Source organism: Rattus rattus, chromosome 5, assembly GCF_011064425.1.
Source record: "Rattus rattus isolate New Zealand chromosome 5, Rrattus_CSIRO_v1, whole genome shotgun sequence".
NCBI lineage: Eukaryota > Metazoa > Chordata > Mammalia > Rodentia > Muridae > Rattus > Rattus rattus.
The window spans coordinates 137,238,591-137,258,093 of record NC_046158.1 but is presented as its reverse complement, the minus strand read 5'-3'; the positions used below and the strand labels follow the sequence as shown (position 1 = coordinate 137,258,093).

General features: G+C 54.0%; 1 protein-coding gene across 1 annotated transcript in view; it reads right to left on the bottom strand.

Annotated features, from left to right (window-relative positions):
* The window catches only part of Vstm2l (V-set and transmembrane domain containing 2 like), a 29,473-nt gene extending 28,371 nt beyond the window's left edge, over positions 1-1,102 (bottom strand). Inside the window, exon 1 of the mRNA XM_032904639.1 lies at positions 840-1,102. Coding sequence (XP_032760530.1) covers positions 840-960 — 121 coding nt within the window. The 5' untranslated portion in view covers positions 961-1,102. The remainder of the gene's footprint in view (positions 1-839) is intronic.
* Between the last annotated feature and the right edge of the window lie 18,401 nt (positions 1,103-19,503).

Here is a 19,503-nt window from a genome sequence, read left to right as displayed (position 1 = left end):
ACAAACGCCCTACATTCCTCTTCACGCCCAGCCTCTGGCTGGAAGGAGTGACCTCAACTACTCCAGTGTATCCCAGCTCTCCGTCCCTACCTTCTCATCCTCATACTGTCCCCATCCCTGGAATGCCACCCACATGGCAAAGGGAGCCGCCACCCAGGCTAGCAGGTCTTAAGCAACAGCATCTGGCGTCCCTCAGGACCATTCCCAGCGGTGGAGGAGTGGATCCTGATGAAGGGGATACAAGAGCAGTTTCAGCATTAAACCCACAAAGGAGAAAGGCATCCGGGCAGAGAGAAGTGGGTGTGCAAAGTGTGTGCACAAGTGCGTGCGTGCATGTGTATTCCGTGTCTGCAGGCAGACAGGCAAGAGTTGTGGCGAAGCGAAGCGTGTGTGCCCAGGTGCCAGCTGGCAGGGCGAGCCACCAGCCAGTGTCTGATTCGTGTGCGTAGTGGGCACAAGTATATTTACCAGCGAGGAGAGGCTCGGAGGGGGTGTGCAGAGTTGTGAGTGTGGGATGCAGTGAGCGTGGCTGAGTGTGTCCGCGGCTGGAGACATCTGTATGGTCGCAGAGGTGTGTGTATCCGCGTGAGCGTGTTCGCGCGTGGAGGGGGGTCTTCTGAGAGCTGGGGCGAGAGCGAGTGTGCTCTTGGGTCCCCTTCTCGCAGAGCTGGCCCGGATAGGAGCCAGGGTGGGTCCGCAGTCCCAGCAGAGGGCGCCCTGGAACTCTGGGCCGTGGCCTCAGTCGGCGCAGGTTCGAGCACCACGACCGCCAAGTTGGAGCGGCTGCGGTCCGGGTGGGGTTAAGTGGGGAAGTCCGTGGGGGCGGCGCGCGAACTCACCGTGTCCGGAGACGTGGTTGTCCCAGGGCGCATGGCCTGCGGGCCGCGTGGCGCCGCCGAGTTGCAGGAAAAGTGCCAGGTAGTGGAGGGCGCCCAGCGCCGCGGCCAGCGGGGCCCCCATGCTGCGCGCTCCGGCCGGGGGGCGCCGCCGCCTCACATCGGGGCTCCGCAGCCCGCAGAGCCCGCGCCCGCCGTGCCCTGCCCGGCGCCGCCGCCGCCGCCGCCCTCTCCCGCTGGCCCCGGCCCGGCCCCGGCTGCAGGCAGCGAGCGCACGCCCAGCCCGCCGCCTCCGACTGCGGGACTCTTCGCTTGCGCGGAAGGCCACTCCGCGCCGCCGCGCACCCGCCCTCCCCCTCGCTCCCCGCCCTGAGCCGGCGGCGGCGGAGGGATCCGCAGCTTGATTTATCATCAAAGTTTTGCCCAGGCTGGGATTTTTAAAGCGGTACTCGCAACTGGCCTCCCGCGCGGGAGCGGGGGTGGGGCAGGCCCGGGGGTGGAAGGCCACTTGGGGACCTGAGCCCCCTCAGGGCGGAACACTAGGGTGTTGGGAACCGAAATCCGATCGTTGGGAATAAGGGGCAAAGCATCCCACCTGCCACCAGACCCGCGCGCTGGAGGGGCCGCTCAACTTTGCCAGCCTGGTAGTGCTGGGGCCGGGGCCAGGCGGGGTGCAGGACAAGTGGATGGGCTGGGGGGCGTACCCGGGCTGAGACCTAGGAGAGCTGGTTTAAGCTCTGGCAGCCTTGGGGTCCTCGTGTCTCTCCTGTCTGTGCCATGTAGTCTCTCCTGTCTGTACCTTGAGTTTTTCTTCCGAGAAATGGGGACAGACGCCACCACCAGAAGCAGTAGGGGTGGGGGTGGGTCTTTGGAGTTAGGTGGGCAAAGTGGGGAACATCGCGGCGCCCACACAATGTGGTTATCGTTGTGGTTCACGTCTCTGGAACTCAGCAGTTAGTGGGACTCCTAGCTTAGAGGTGTTGGGGTTCTACGCAGTGAACTGGATCGCCCCCTTCTGGACTATAAGGCTCTCCCTAGACGGAAGGTCTAGATGGAGTGCGTGCGTGTGTGTGTGTGTGTGTGTGTGTGTGTGTGTGTGTGTGTGTGTGTGTGTAAGTAAACCATGAAGCAGTCCAATTCTTATTCCTTCCCTGAGGTTTTTGTGACAGGAAAAGAGGTGGGGGTCATTTTTAAAGAGAAGCCCATTTCATCAGACTGCCTTTTCCGAGGTCCTGCGAAGATCTGGAGCAAGTTCTCTGACCCCGGGAAGGATTCTTCTGCCCTCATTTCTTCTCCGCCTTCGCCGGCAGGCATAGTTTCAGCTTTGAGGACAGCACTCTTTTCGTTTAATCCTTTAAGTACCGCGGACAGCGCCTCGGGGGCGCTTAGAAGCCAGGGTTCAGCACAGAGGACAGACATCCCACTTCCCGTGCAGCACCGCAGGGATCCAGCCTCCAGCACAGCGCACGGTACCTAAAGTTTGAAAGACCTAAGAAGCGGAGTGACACACCGTGCTCGCTGCCTTTATTCTGTCATCCGGTGCCCCTTTCAGATATTGTGGTGGATAGCATACTGTTGTCGCCAGGATCAATTCAGTGTCCCTCCCTGCCAGGTGTTGTACTTTCGAAGCACAATTTCAGCACCACGGACATCCCCAACAAAAGCCCTTTCAGCACCACAGACAGGTCCCCTTGGAGGATCAGCCAGCAGTGCAGAGGCTGACACCCAGGACTCTTTAAACAGCTCCTAACCTTCCCGGAACACTGTGGTGGCAGAACCGGGGCTCGGACCTGAGCTCTCTCTTAAAACGCAGATTGGAAACAAATGTGAAGAGAGGCAGACAGAGAGAAAGACAGAGGGACAGAGACTGAATGAGACTGGAGGAAAGAGCACAGCAAAGAGACAAAAAGTCTCAGGTCTTTCAAGGACAGCCTCTAGGAACTACACATGTCCCATCACTGTCAGCTATGAATAAGGGAACTGAGACCCAGAAAGGTTGAACCTGTTGCCTAAAACAAGGCAATGCTAAGAGAGTGCTGGTCCGAGCTGTAGCGTCCAGACTCTCGGGCATATATCTGAGCAGCTTTAACGCAACCCTTCTCATTACAGCTTAGGAAGGCAAGCACCAGGGAGGGCTTTCCTGAACAAGGGCCAAGTCCTCTGTCTTCCCGTCTCAGGGATCTCCCATAATATTCTCCGGCTCCACAGCATCTACTCAAACAACACTGTACAGTTTACACACCGTATTCATATCTGTGACTCCTGAGGCAGGAGAACCTAGCATGTCCCCATTTCTCCCCCTTTAATTAAAATGTCTAAATTACTGCCTAAGATTTGGACAAAGAGAATGACTTACAGCTTCAGTAATGGCCATCGAGGCTCCTGGCCCATCACTGGAGTGGCCCAGACTATTCGGGGTTCCACGTTTTACATTCCTGACCCCTGCGGCCAATATCCTCCTTTCACGGTCAAGGAGACTGAAGCTCAGGGACACGTGTGCAAAGTGCACGTATGACTGACAGAGTCATATGCGAAGAATCTCCAGGCTCTACGACTTCCTTGTGTAATTGTCTCTTGTCCACACCCCTGACCCAAATGCAAAGCACAGACCCTGGAATAACTGAGTTGGGTGAGGCGTGAGGGTAACCACACACTGTCCCCAGAAAGTCTCCAGGAATCCACCAGGGCAGAGCATCCTCACCGCTCACAGGGCTCTGGAGCGCTCCAGGAGAGAGTAAGTCTCCTGTCCCCGGAGGCAACAAAGCAAGCATCCAGCAGTCATGTGGATGACGTGAGGTAAATATCATTGCTATTTCCCCTATGTAAATGAGGATTGGAAGGCCAGCAAGTTCTTTAGCTGAGAGAGGCGCTCATCTCAAAGTTGCTCCAAGCAGGGGGACCTTGTGTTCTCACTGCCAAGTCGGCAGAGCTCACTGGAGAGTCTCCACCCTCCCCTTGACTCTGGGAGGCCACCCCCCCTTCCCTCCTTGAAAGGTGTCACTTGAGCACTGTGGCTCTGTCAGTGGTAACAGCCATAAGATTTGTCCTTTTAATCCAGAATCAATAACAAATTTCATTTAAAAATAAATTAAACCAGGCATTGGAAATCATTCACCGTGCGGGCCAGGGCCCTATAGAGCACCGTCTAAATGGCTTCCTCTCGCTCATCTATCAATGTCACGAGGGGGGGGAAATACCTGAGCTGCCTGATTCATGGGGGAAACGACTTAAATGTATCAGGACCTAACAATGAGCAACGTAAGGCAGAGCCGTACCTCGCACACACCAATAACATGGGAGCGAGGCTTCATGGGAGCTTATCAAGGACCCCACGGTCACTGGCTTTGAGGGAACCCATTTGTAAGGGGGAACAATGGCTTTAGGTTACAGCTGCCTAATTTCTAGAATGCATTACCGAGCTCAGAGGAGCAATGGAATTCTATTAAAGCCTTATCTGCCACGGGAGGGTATGAAACCGGCAGGGAAATCCAGACTTGGCACCAGCTTGCCTAAGACAGCAAGCACCAGGGCTGACCTGGGAGGTGAGTAAAACAGCCCGGAGGTGGGGGTGGGGCAGGCGGGGCCCTGGGTGTGTGGAAATATGTGCATTAATAGAACTCCAGTTGCCAGCGATTACGTTTACATCAGCGAATAAAACTTGGCAGTAAAACATCAGAGCTGCGTCTCCGACAGCACCTCCATTTATAGCCTGTGTATTTCACTCATTCTAACAGGAGGCAGGGAACTCAAGGTGTCCCCGTTTCTCCCCCTTTAATTAAATTCCCTAAATTGCCGCCTAAGATTTGGACAAAGAGAATAACTTACAGCTCCAGTAATGGCCATCGAGGCTCCTGGCCCATCACTGGAGTGGCCCTGACTGTACCGGGTTCCATCATTATTAAAGTGAAATATAAGCCTTGTCTTCCTGGGCCCTGGCTTGCAGAAGATGGTACAGCCTCTTGTGAGAAGCTGGCCCAGGCCCAGGCCTGCCTTATCGTTATCGTTCCCTGTGTGAGCTTCCTCTCCACCGTGCCTACAACACTATACACACACGCATTCTTCCGAAGTCTCTGATAATTGATCGGAGGCTAGATCGACCCTCAGGACTCTCTAGTGCATATCACATAAACTATGAGTGCCCGGGCCACAACCAGAAATGTTGACATCAGTGCCCCATGTTACACTAATGCACAGCCAGTGCTAGGCACCATTCGCTTAGATGGATTCTTTTTCAACAAAAAGAAACTTGCTTGCTGGGAACTCACTACACGGATCAGGTTGGCCTTGAACACACAGGGATCTGCCTCCCTCTGCCTGGGGGATTCTTGTACTGCCTAGCTATTGGGGTGTGGGAGGCATTGACAATCTGCCAACTTAAAAGCTGCCCCCCGCAAGTGTGTCGTACAGTACAACTAGAGTAGAGGGTCCTCAGCTCCTGTCCCTGACTTTCGATCATGGCTCTGTCTGCTCTTGCTCTCCTGGAGGTCAGTGTAGGGGTTGCACTATGACCAGACCCTCTCTGATGACTGCTGTCCTTCCCAATCCATCAAAAGCTGGAAACCTCCACAGATAGTTCACACGAGCCTCCAGGCCTGTAGCCTTCTACCTCCATGGCACCCTGGGGCAGACCCAGCTCTCCCACCAGGACGGAGCCTACCCTTCATGTGTACTTTGCCTCCCCTAGAGTGCCTGGCCACCTAGGAAGGCCCTGTTGGGCCAGGCAGGGATGGAGAAAGATTGTCCAATATGGCTCCTGCCTTGCCAAGCTAGAAGCTCCGAAGACTCCTAGCTGACAGGGACAGTCACTAAAATTGAAATCAAATATATCTCCACTTGAACCTTGTGTAGTCTGGGAAACAGGCCCAGGAAGGAGAGGTGACGTGTGTGGCACCCCACGGGTGGAAACCAGAGCCAGGATGGACATCAAGGTCTCCCAACCGTGCCAGGCTCTTCCTTCCATGTCACTGCCTGACCGGGAAGACGGCCCACTGACACCTTTGCAGCCAGGGAGCTCATCCAAAGGCACCCAAGTCTGAGACGTCCCAAAAGATACCCGCAAAGCTCCCCAGGACCCTTCGTTTTAGAGTGTTCCATAACAGAATACCACAGACAGTGTGGCTTACACTGCACAGTTCGCCAAGCCTCAAACTCAAGGTGCTAGGCAAGATAGACTTCTTTTGCAGCCCGTTCTCTTGACTGGGAGGTGGGATCCCTCTTGTGCGTTCTCAGATATCCTCTGCTTTCTGCACGCAGGCAGGGAGTGAGAAAGAGAAGGGAGAAGGAAGAGGGGGATGAGGCCTCCAGCTCAGTTCCAGGGGAATCTACCATCCTCTTCTGGGCTCCCCGTGCATAGATAAAAGTCAATCTTAAAATAGATAAAGATTTTTTTAAATGTAATTTCAACACATAATCAATCATATAAGCCATTCCTAGTGAGGCACGTCACGGTAGCTCACTGACATGAGCGTGCCTCACACTCAATGCAGCTCAACTGGGACGGCCTCGTGTAGGGCACAATAGTCTTGTGCGACACTTGATTTTTCTAACGGACAATGCAAGATGAAGCTAGAAGGGACTGGAAGGCCAGCGTCTCCATGTACTCATGAATGGAAGAGAAGGCTCATCTGTTGAGCTCTGTGAGCCAGATGTAGGACTTAGCATTTTAACTCCCATGCCTTGGGTGTGGCTGTTCACCTCAGTTGGCTGTGTTGGCCAACGTCCACTGTGCCCGGTTCTGTAACCAGAACCCTCAGGTGGAGGCTGGCAGAAAACAGGATCTCAGTCTCAGGAGACAGAAAGGAATGATCATCTCAGTACGTCAAGAAGGGTTGTTCGCACTAAGGTTTGTTCCCCTCTTTAGGACAATTCATTTTTGTGACTTTCTACTGTACAGCCAAGGATCAAAGACAGGCAGCAGGGTCCCAGCCAGAGAAGCCACAGAAACCAAGACTACCTCTGTCACTATTTTAATGAAGTCATGGGTTATATAGTTAGCTGACACAGGACAGCACCCCTCCCCAACCCCTCACCACTGCTGCTGCATAACTGTAGGCTTGGTAATGGCAAAACGATGCGCCTCTCATTCCCCATGGTGTTCTCAAGGCCAGATGTAACTGCTGCTCTGTTGGCCACACCCTCCAGTCATGAGCAGAACACTTGGAGAGTAGTTTCTTCCACCTGACCTGGGTTTGGGACCTTGTCTACAGTAAGCTCTGGTGCGTGGCTGCCTTGGTGGTTATTTTTTTGGATCACCATACCCGTGGCTCACCAAGGGTCCAAAATGCACCAGGCTTCAAGCCAAATAGAAACGTGGTATTCCATTTAATCCTCCTAGGACTTGGCATGCAGAGACCATCTTGCATTTGGGGAAACTGAGGCCCAGGGAGGTGCCCAAAGCCTGTCTGGTGGCAGATCCTGGAGCCACGGTGGATCACCCCTGAAGCAAATATTGAACAGTGTGCCTCAGTGATGTACTGCCACCAAGGGCACTTGGCACGTCCTACCTCATGCAGGGCACTGCCCAGCCCCATTTTGCACAAATGAGCTTGGTACCTAGAGGCCCAAAGGTGTGCTTACAGGACAGACTGGATGGTCTGTGGGTATTTTCATGGAAGCAGGGGGATTCTTTCTGTTCTAAGGGCAGGTTTGAGGTCAAGACCTCAGCTTGGTGATGGAGGTGGCCAGGTTGTTTTCCTCCAGTGCTGGGGTTCAGTCCTCCCTACTAGGCGGCCCTGGGATCCAGCAGGCACAGGCCCTGTCTCCACTTCCTCTGGGTTCCAAGTTCCCTCCTGCAGGTGTCACTAAGGGTCCCTGAAGGTTTGGGTACAGGCATTGGTTCAAGCCAGTGTCCCCTCATTCCTTCGTGTGCCTCAAGGCTAGAAAGGGTCCTCAGTCCACCAGCAAGTGTCCCCTTCCATTTCAGAGACACAGACACTGCAGCCCAATGGCTGGATGGCTGGAACAGGCTTCAGTCCTTGCCAGTACACACAATTAAATCAAGCCACAGTGGATGAAAGGCAGAAGAGTTACCTTCTAACCCCAACAGTCTCGCCCTCTGTTGTAGACCGAAACAACTCTAGCCCTGTTCCATGTGCTCCTGGCAGTTTATAGCCCTTTTCCTCTGTAATCTGGACCATCTCCAGTCATGGTCCCAGAAGCACGGGGACTTTTCTGAACCTCTCCACCCCAAAAGAGCCTCTGAGATGCCTGGCCAAGCGTGCTGGGACAGCTTGGAGAACAGTCTTCAGATCTACATTCGTATTTTCATTTTTCTTTCTGTCATCTGTAGGCCCAAATTTGCCATCACTGCTCTGCCACTGTGGTAAGTGACAGGACGTGCCACCGGCATAGCTCCTCTCTTGCCTCAGTTTCTTAGTCTAGGAGATGTCCCCCTTTCCCTGTCCCTCCAGGGCTGTTTAGATGAGCAGATACACTTGATTGGAGGTCACTAGTAAACAAGCTTCAGATGAATTGACACCTCCTGAAGGGGCTGTGGTTATTCCCATTTCCTTGACAGAAGAATCGAGGCTGGAGAAGGTGCAAGCTTGGCCAGACTTGTACATCTCGTTCTTCTTGCACATTCGCTGCCTGTTCCCCAGTGCATATCACCCCCAAATTGTCACTTGCTTGCCCACCCTTGAGGGGTGGCAACTCCAATCAGACCCACGTTCTCCCATTTGTGGATCAGAATGTGGCCCCAGACCAGTCCTGGCGTGTAACACTGAGACCACTGTTCCTCTCTCCAAGCCTTCGGTTTCTTCCTCTCCTGACTGGAAACCATGACTCTTGTCTTAGCTTTGTGAGAATTGAGATGCGCATAAGTAGCGTAGTTCAGCCCCAGCATGAAGAAGCCAAGCACACCAGCTATTGATTTGCCTGTCCTTTCTCCCTCTAGGTCATTCCCTAGATGCAGGCCCTCCCATGGTTAGCGTGCCACCTCATTGTACATGTGGGGAAACCGAGGCCCAGGGAAGGGCAGAGATTTCGGAGGTCACACTGTACCCGGACAGGCCTGAGTCTTGGGAGTCTCATTCCCTTTTGCCACAGTTCTCCATTTTGAGCTCCCACTGCCACTGCGGAGGAACCCTGCCCCCACCCAGCTGCAAGCTCAAGTGTATTTTCCTCTTCCTGTAGTGGGAAACAGTCTCCAGTAGTTAGAACAAAATCCCCCTCCCCCCTCCCGCCTCCCTCATGCGTTTCTGGTTCCCTCCCCCTGCAGCACCACTTCCTGGAGGACAGACTATCTTGCAAAGCCTCCTAGTTCCCTCAGCAGCCCTGGCCCTCAAGATCCTGCCTTCTAGCTCCTGGACTCTGAGCCCAGGTGGTTCACACTCCCGCTCAGAGTTTTGCAAACAGTTGGACCTCAGTAAATCCTTTTAGGCCTCGTATTAGGGGCTGGGCCTGGTGGTCCTGGGCCTTGACTCAGGGAAGCCCTGTTCCACATCACTCTGATTTCTGGACCCAGTTTTTCCCTGTGAGAACAAAGGAGTTGGTAGGATGGCCTCTTTCTTACCCTGGGTTGTGAAGGAGGAAGGTGAGCTGAGGCCCAGAGATATCTTTAAGGGATTAAGCTGGGACAAAGACAAAAATTCCCATGGGCAGGGTGAGCTGGCTTGCTTATGGAGAAGTGAGCTCCCCGTGGTTGGAGGCATGCAAGCAGGATTAGTGGTGGTGGTAGGGGAGCCCAGAGGTCAGACCTAAGACCAGTCACTGATGGAGCTGAGAGGCTCTGGCTCTGAGTTGGCTTGCTTCCAAACAGCCACAACCCAGTCTAGAAATGGAGGTTTCCGGGACAACCTGGTTATAGTGCTCAGAGCCTGGGGCATTGCACGTGTTTGCCGGCACTGTCTTCCAGCCAGGGTGCACACCAGGTTGACAGTTTGGCCACTCCCAGGATGGCTGCAGTATCCTAAGGTCAGAGTGCCCTGGCCCCAGTTACCAGGTTTCATGGAGTGCTCTGCCTGGGGGCCTCAGTCTGGAGTCTTGCCTTGAACCCTGAGGGATGGAAGACAAGAATCTTAAGTAGACCCGGGCAGAATCTCCTGTGACCTTTCCCCTAGCTCTCCCTCATCCCATCTCCCTCACCTTCCTCTCCCTCATCCCCTCTCCCTCACCCTCCTCTCCCTCATCCCCACTCCCTCATCCCCATCTCTCTCATCCCCACTCCCTCATCCCCATCTCCCTCATCCCCCTCCCTCACCCCCATCTCCCTCACCCTCTTCTCCCTCATCCCTCTCCCTCACCCTCCTCTCCCTCATCCCCTCTCCCTCACCCTCCTCTCCCTTATCCCCTCTCCCTCATCCCCTCTCCCTCACCCTCCTCTCCCTCATCCCCTCTCCCTCACCCTCCTCTCCCTCATCCCCTCTCCCTTACCCTCCTCTCCCTCATCCCCACTCCCTCATCCCCATCTCTCTCATCCCTTGCCTCCACACGGAGCCCCATCCTTTCCACGCCTCCCAATCACGGCAAACGGCCTCATCAATCATGTTCTCTCTAATTAACTTCTAATTTACCTCTTTAGTCAAATTTGTTTACAATCAGAGACAAGAAAACACGCAGCAGCCTGTGGTACGGATGAGGGGACCAGCTCCAGAGACTGTGAAGGATCAATCAGCTCTTGACTAGCCGGCAGCTCTGAGGCTCCGTTTCCTTCTGAGGGCAGTAGGGAGTAAAGGGGACCACTGCTCAGTGTCCTTGCCACCTGACAGGCATTCAGAGTCTCCATCTCTGGCCTCCCCAGCCCCTGCTGGTCTTCTACCTATCCATGGAAGGAGCCAACTCTAGCAGGTCTCCTGCCCCTACATGGCAGTGTGGCCTCAGAGAGCAACTGGACACCACTTCAGCCTCCCTCTTGTGGAGTGAGGGAAAGTACCACCCACCTCACGGGCCGTGGAGTTGCCTGAGGGTCCCCCATCAGTACCTGACACAGCTTATGACCCTGGGTCCTGGGGGTGGGGTGGGGGCAGGAATAAACGCCTTCTTTGTTTTTGTAGTTTGGAAGTTTCAATTGTTTCAGAAATTTGAAATAATTTCAAACTCAAAGGAAAGTCACAGTGTGTGGCCAGCCAAATGCACACTGTATTTTCTTAGACACGGTGGCGAGAATTGGGGCCTCTAGGTTCCAAGTCCCGTCCACACCCTGTCAGTGAGGGCCCAAGGTGGAGGCTGGAGGCAGAGGTCAGGTGTCCTTCTTGCCTGAACGACACCTTATCTTCTGAGACAGGGCCTTTCGATGAACCCGGAACGTGAGAATTTGGCTCTGCTGGCTGGGCAGTGCCCCTGGGGAGCCTCTTGCCTGCTGCTCTCAGCACCAGCTCTGAGCTCAGTTGCTTTGCACGTGAGTGCTGGGGACTCCAAATTGGAGTCTTCATGCTTGCATATCTGGGGACTCCAAACCTGAATCTTTATGCTTGCACAGCGTTCTACTGACCAAGCCATCATCCCAGCCCCCGAGGTTGTTTTAGATCCGTGCCTCAGCTCCTTGTATGACCTGGACCTCACCACCTTCCTGCTCTGAGTCTGGAAAGGGGGTACTTACTATATACCATCCCATCCTCATGCTGCCTCTGCGGCCTAATGCATCAGTCTGTGCAAAGGTGCATGGTGCCCCTGGACCCACAGCTAGCTCCATGGCACACTGAAGTCTGGGGCTTTGAAGAGGAGGAACCCTGAGATTTTGGGGGAGACATCACATACCCCAGTCAATGGGAGGACCCAGAAGACAAGGAGACAATTTTTTGGGCCTGTAGCCAATGTCAAGGGACAAACACGTGGTAGAAGGTAAGGGGGGAGGGGTAATGATTATTAATGGCTCGGCAATAATTCGAGCAGTGGAGAGCACTCAGTCACCTTGGAGGAGGCCATTGGGTGGGGGTGCAGAAGCTTGAAGAGCAGAGTGGAAAGAGGAACCAGAGCTGGGGGAACAATGGGCTCTGGCAGGGGATCAAGGACCTATGTGTGACCTTGGTCCTGGTGACTTGGTTTCCTGCTTACTGTCCATCAAGCAGATCATTGACTGCAGTTTGAACTCGCTCTTCCCTTCCTGCAACATTCCTCCAGCGCTTCCCATGGTTGCTCCTAACATCTCAGCTCAACATCTCTTCCTCTAGCACTTTCAGGAAGCTCTCCAACCACACCGCACATTCACACATGCATGCACACTTGTGCGTGCGTGCACACACACACATGCACATAAACACACACGCATTCAGACACACATACACACATATGCTCACACACATATATGCACATACATTCTCATACACACACACATACAACACATATATGCAGTCTCTCTCACACATAGACACACATACATGCATGCATACTCACACATACATACATGCACTAACTTTCACACACACTAACATTCATACACATATACATGCACACACATATGCACACACATATACATGCACACACATACATGCATGCATACTCTCATACACATTCATAAACATATATCACATATATGCAGTCTCTCACATACATGCAGTCTCTTTCTGTCTCTCTTTGTCTCTCGCGCGCACACATACACGCGCACACACACACACATGCATGCTCGCACACATTTGTTCTTTACCTTATTACCTGCTTTTTTCCTTCTGTCAACAGTTGATCAGGGACCCTCCTTTCTGTAGTCTTTCTTTTCATGAGTTCTTGAGGGAGGCAGTACCATCCATTATGCTAGATTTTTGTCTCTCAGGGTTCAGACAGACACAAACCTCACACTTGTGTTAGCTTGAACCTTTAGTCACCCATCCAGCACTGTCCCCCTTGGTACACCCAATGTGTGGGTAGGGTAACAGGTCAACAAGGTCTCTGCCCCACCTGCTGTCCTGCCCACAGAACCTCACGGTAGACTCTGACTACTGCGAAGAAGGACCAAACTTCCTGGAGAAACAGTCTTGAGTGCCAGGCTGGAAGAGAGCCTGCCCACACTGAATCTCCCAGAGCATGTGACCAACCATGCTGTGTCCACTCCTGCCAGGCCTGACCACCAGCTGTCAGCCTAAATGACACCTGCCTACCATGAAGTTCTTGGACAGCTTTTGGAGGTCAACCTGTGCCCACCCAGATGGCCACAGTCAGATTCACAACTTCTCCATAGGCTCTTATAGCCTGCCGGGCTACCGAGGGTCTCCATGTTAGGGACAGCAGGGTCTTATTTGGGGACCCAGGAGGCCCACTTTGCCCAGAGGTCCTCAGACAACAGCTCTGGTGGTAATTAGTGCTGGGAGGGGCTGATGTCGTGTCAACCCTGTTTGATCATAATTCCATCTCCCCTTTTTGTTCTCACACTGGCCTGTGAAATTAGGAATCCAGGTCACGCTACCTCAGTTCCGGAAGAATTTGCCTTGTTTAACCAGGAATGGCTGCACTTCACTGTCTCGGAGCTGGGGCTTCAGATGCAGGGTAGGCTGAGCACCCCTACTGGTGCAGCACTGTGCCGTGAGCTGGTGTATGTATCACCTCTGGTGCTGGAGGTGGAGGGGCTTAAATCCAAGGTGGCATTTTTATCGCCATGTTCATAATTGTAATCACCATTTAATTAATGATATTAATAACACTAATAATGCACTACTGTCCTTTGTTTGGGAGGATGACATTGTAGGGTGACTTATCCTGAGGAGCTGGGCAGCAATGGGCCCTCCCCCACCTCTGTTTCCTTCCCTTTTCCCAAGTTCCTCTTCCTGTCATGTGATCTTGCTGCCCTGAGTCATAGACATCATTGTCACAATGGCCTCCCCTTTAGGACAGCTCGGGGACAGTCCAGTCATTCCTGTGTCCCCACACAGCAAGGGGCTAGCCTGAGGCACAGGCTGGTTGAGAGAAAGCAGGCATAGACAGACGGATGGTGGGGGACATTGATGAAGGCCAGCTTATATTTCTGGGGACACAGCAGTCACCCTATGAGGTGTGCGGGAAGGAGCGTGGGGCCTCTGCTCTGTGGAATACAGACGGTATTTGACCATGGGAGCCCACAAAACAGGTGCTAACTCCTGGACCCAGTGAAGTCTGGGTCTTCGAAGAGGAGGAGCCCTGAGATTTTGGGTGGGCTTCATGTGTCCCCTTCAGAGGGAGGACCGTATGGATGCGGACACGATGTGAACTACAGATAGGTTGGGCCACATTCACGGGGCTGCATGCATCACTCTTAAAGGTTGGACATGTCTAAAGAGGGTCTAACCTTCTGACTACACAGCCTTTAGTATGCCCTCTACCTCTTTACCCGGAGGTTAGTTACTGCCTCTCTGGAAGCCACCACCCTGGAGGAGCTCCATCCTGGCTTCCCTGAGCAGCAGTCAGCTTCCCCCCACCTCCCAGATGGCTTTTTTTTTTTTTTTTTTAAAATCTCCTTCATCCTCCCTGCCACTGTCCTGGACTCTGTGCTCTGCACTCTGGAGTGGCCCGGAGCCTGCCTGTCCTTCTCATGGCTGCGTTTGTGCCATCCAGCCTGGTTCTGAATAGTTCTCAATCAGTTCTTACTGCCTTCCACGGCAGAGTCAGCCCTTCATCTGAGAAGCCCCACCTCCAGGAAGGAGGGACCACTGCCCACCACCTGCATGGCTGTGCCCGCTGCTATAACATTCCGGGACACAGGATGCCAGGGCATAGTCTGTTGGCCACTCCCGAGAGTTCTAGTCTCGAGCCTCACTCGGAGTGGCTGGGCACCAGCTAACCTCTTCCCTGGCCTTAGCTTCTCATCTGGGGCAGGCTTCTGGGCCCAGCTCAGAGGGGACCTTTGAACCCTGACCCGGGCCTCCTGTGGCCCCTCAGGAAGCCCGTCCTGTCCTCCAGCTCAAGACACAACACCTGCCCTCAGTCTCGGGTCAGGCAGAAGCAGGGACTGTCCAGCCATGCAGGCTGTTCCAGGGTCCAGGTCCCACGTTCAGTTGTCCTTGTGTTTATCATTCTGACCACTTTGAGGGGCATTTGAGACAAAGCCAAGGGGACAAAGAGGATGAGAGAGGCCATGCCCCAACCACAGTGGCATTTCAGTCTTTCCTCTCCCTCCCCAGCTGTGCTTATCCCTCACACAAACCCCTGTGGCCATTTTCAGCCCCGTGTAATAGTTTCCAGTGTCTTTGCAGGTTAGAGGTCACCCAACTTCTTCCTGGGACAACCACCCCCAGTCCAGCCCCTCACCTCTGCATCCCCCTCCCATTCCCAACTACACATCTGTCTGTCGCGACTGTGAGGCACACACCTGCCACCGGGCCTTCGTGCTCACTGTTTCCCTGGCTGGGGATACCCCACCCCCAATCCGGATACCCCCATTATGTCAGTCTCAGCTCTGAGAGTCTCCCCCAGGCCTCCTCTGCTGATTCACAGCCAGAGTACCCTTCCTTTCAGCCACTCTCCCTTCTCCCTAGCCTCCGCCAGCCGCCTCACGGGTTATTCTTACAGCCGTAGAGTGCCCAAGTGCCTCGCGCATTGTTCCTCCCCCACAGCCTGTCACAGAGAAGCCCAGACAAGTGTCACTGAAGACCCTGCCAGACTTCTCCTGAGGACAGCGTGGAGGGGTGGGATCCCAGCTCTCTGCTCTAGGGTATACATGCTTGCTTCTGTCTACACCTCTGCTCCAGTGGGCGGAGAGACTGTAGAGAGACCAGGTGTATTGATGGGCGAACCGAGATCTGTCCTCGTGGGTGTGCTCAGTCCTTCTAGACAGTATAAGCAGAGGTGCCGGCTCAGTTTTGGAGAGGGAGGTAACCAGGAGACAGCAGATGAAGGCTAGTGAGACGCTACGACACAGCTCAGCACTGTGCGTGGGGCTGCTCCAAGTGTGCCAGCCCCTTCACTGCCCTCCGTGGGCATACCAAGCAGCCCATTTCACAGAGCGCAGATGGGGAAACTGAGGCTCAGGGAGGTGAAAGGACTTGCTCAGGGTCACACGGCTAGGGAGTGGCAGGGCTGAAATTTGAAAGGGCCAGCCAGAGCAGGCTCTGCGTTGTGCAGTCACTGTCCAGGTGGCCACCTACAGACCCTGTGTGGATGACACCTCCTCCTTGCAGCAGCTGGGCTAGGAACCTGTCCCCTGGCTCCCAGAGGGCTGAGGTGAGACAAGGAGCGAAGACATCTGGCCGTGCTGTGTATGGTCACCTGAGGGCCTATGACTGGATGTCTAGGCAGGTTACCACTGGGGTAGGCTTTCTGGCCCTACAGCCCCTGTCAGTGGACAAGAGAGAGACCAGAGGATCCCTATCCAGCGTTGCAAGGAGAGCTTTGTGACCTTGTGCAAATCCTTGACTTCTCTGTTCAGTGTTTCGTTTGTAAAGCTGGTGAGGAGCCTTGTAAGACATCGCTGGGCTCAGAGATGTGCTTCTGTCTGTGGCCTGAGGCTTGTGGACTTTCTGCTGGTGCTTGCTGTCACTCGGACTTTTCCCATCCTAGTCTTTTCATAGACTCCTAGTTTAAAGCTGGGCGTGGTGACTCACACTTGTAACACCAGCACCAGAGAGGCTGAGGCAGGAGATTTGCTGTGAATTTGAGGCTACCCTGGGCTACAGAGTGTCAGATTATCTCAGCCTCTCATTTTGACTGACTGAGGCTAGGGAAAACACAACCCTATCCCCAGCACACATGAGAACAAGGAAAAGGGGCCACATAGAGTGTAGCTGGCTCACCACTGCTGGGCCTCAGTGTTTACATCTACTAAATGGGTCAGTTAGTCATGAATCAGGAAAACGGCACTTGACAAGGGCTTGACCCAGTGAATATTTAGCTGGTTCTAAAGAGTGTAGCAATTATATGGTTGCTTGAGTGCTGGGTGTGCTAATCTGGAGTGACCTTAGCATAGCCACGTGCTCTGATGGGGTTCTATTTCCTCACTTGGAAAGCTCGATACCCTAAGGTGGGGCTTCGCTAAAAAGCTCGATACCCTAAGGTGGGGCTTCGATAGCTCTGAGACTGCAGGAAGTCCGCTGTGTTGAAAGCAGCTGCCCCTGAACTCAGTCACGTGGATTAGAGGGGAAGGTTGCAGGGCTCTGGTTTCACAAGGAGGAGACTGTCAGTGACAAGCTACATGTCCCTGCCTCCTGTGGCCCCATGCTTGTCCAGATGTGGGAAGGACCTATGTCCCTAGGGCCAGGACAGGGCATGCATGTGTGGAACACTGGGCTAGGACTGGTCACCTGGGAGCCAGGCAGGGCCGGGGGTGGGTGGGTGGATTTATGGCAGCTGGGCTGTCCCCTGCAGCGCCTGCTTCTAATGAAATTTTATGGCAGATGGGAATGATGGGATTCGGCAGCCTTAAAAGCACTTCTATTTACTCATTAAAGATATTTATATACTTTCCACCGCCCCACCTGGCTCCTGCTGGCCCAGGAAAAGGCTCCCGGACCTCATTGCTGGGGACGCCTCTGGCCGTGGCCGCCTCTGCAGAGCCTGGAGGGGTTCTGCCTCCATCTTCCTACCCCAGTCTTCAATGGCGGCCCCTGTGGCTCATAACTCAGGACCTCTTCACTGGTCACTGCTCTACTGGTCCTTGGAGCTCCTTCTCGCCATGTTGTCTTCCATAGCACAGCCTCCCTAGGGCTCCCCAGGGCACGGTTTGAAAGTCTCAGCCTTTCCAAGCTCAGGACTCTCCCCCTCTGCCTGCTGCGCTGGCCCAATCCCCACTGGCCCCTGCCTCTCCCTGAGTCCTCTTTGGCGCTTTCTGGAGATCGATGTGTCTTCTCTCTGCTCAGGACTTTTGCACACATGTCTATACGTGGACCCTTCTGCTCTAGGCTTTCTACTTCCTGTCTCTGCTCAAGTTCTGAAGGGACAATCACACAGAGGCCTTTCCAGGGCAGTAAACCTAGCCACTCCCTTCCTCCTCAGTCCTACCTCAGTGTGTCTTGCTTGCTCTTTCGACTCTCAGAAATTATCCTAGGCGTTTGTTTTCAAGTTTACGGACTTCTGGTTTGTCTTCGGAGGTCAGCGCTCCCTCAAGATAGGGATAATAACCCTGGTTTGTCCCCACACGGTATCTGGCAGTTGTTCAGTAAGAGGTGAGGAAGATACCTGGGTACCATGTGGAGGTATGAGATTAGTCTATGGGGGATTCACAAAACTAGTTAGCCTTAGTGAGACCCCAATAGCGGGCAGGTATCTCAGGAGGCTGGGCTGAGCTCCTGGGTTTCACGGATGGGCTGGTTGGAGACTGTGATCAGGGACGTGGTCCGGCTTCTGTACAGTCTATTCCAGTGGCTTCTACCCACCTGCCTAAGTCTAAGGTGGCTAAGGACAGTCTGGGCTGACTGAGACTGGAGCTGCTCTCCTTTTGTCCCTGTCCTAGTGACTTTGTGAGGCTGCCTGGGGATCAGAGTTCGGCTTCCTGGGCTGCAGTGGGCTGTATCTCTTCTTTCTGTAGTGATCGAAAGGGCCACAGGAAGTGGAGACCGAGCAAGCTGGGAGACAAAGCACGACCCTTCTCCTCAACCCCTCTTTCAAGGGGCTTGTCGAGCTTGGCCATGGGAAAGGCTCAAGTGACCTTCACCCATGGCAGAGGGAGGCAGGGACAAACAGGGGCCACAGCTGCCAGCTGGTGGGGAGGGGCTGTCTTGGAGCCTCCTGAACGCCTAGCTAGGGCTTTGCTTCTGGAATGTTCTGCACTGCCTTCTTTACTTTTCCTTCCTTCCTGTGGTGAACAGTGTGGCTCTAGGATCAGGAGCAGATTGGTAGATTGCAGTCTCAGCTTTGCCCTCCGTACCAAGGTCGCTCCAGGTCGGGTTGAAATGTGGGTAGTGAAGGCCTGTGGCTTGTGGAAACACACTGTGGCCTATGGAGACACACTGCGGCCACCAGCTAATATACCACCCATCCTGCAAGGGCATTCTAAAACCCTGGAGTGACTCCCAAAGAGAGATGCCGGCCAAATGCCACCACAGCCCCACTGATCCAGAGCCACCTGTTCCCTAAGCAGGACATAGGATATGTCCACACAGGTGACAATGACAAATGCCCTCTCCTCTTTGACTGTGCAACTCTCCTTTAGAAAGAAATTTAAACAGACCTGTGGCATGACGGTCAACACGTTCACACACTGGTGCCTTAGCCGAAAACCAGCAATGAGCACTGTGCCGTTAACTCGGTAGCTTTATCAGGGCCCAGCTCTGTAATGAAGCTTGGCCGTTGGGATGGGCGAGTGTGCGCTGTGGGGCAGATGTCAAATGGAAAGGAAGAGGTGGAACAAGATGAACCCATCGTGGACGGACCTGGAGGGGATGCCTGGCTTAGTCAGCAGGGGCGGCTTCCTGGGAGGGGACTGAGGGGTCAGGAGACACATCTGGAGTGGAGAGTAGTTCAGGGTACACTTACATGCCTTCCTAAGCCTTTTCCAAGGGCGTGTGTTAGCTAATCAAGATGAAGGTGAGTGGGAGAAGCTTGCTCTTTTTCCTGGCACCAATAACTAAGGCCCACCGCTGTGATCCAACCAGTTTCCATGTGCACCAAAGAACACGGCAGATTGAAAATGTGGGCCTGCCTTTACCTCTGCTACTGGGTAAGAAATCTTATCAAGAAGTCTTGCCTCTAGGAAAGCGAGTCTTGTCTCCCTGCTGACACTAAATTGACTCTTGTGGTAATAGCAGAAGGTGCCACCTGGGCACTGGGACTTACTATGGGTGGCGACAGTCCCTCACAGAAAGGAATTCAGCCTGCATGCAAATCTCTCAGACTC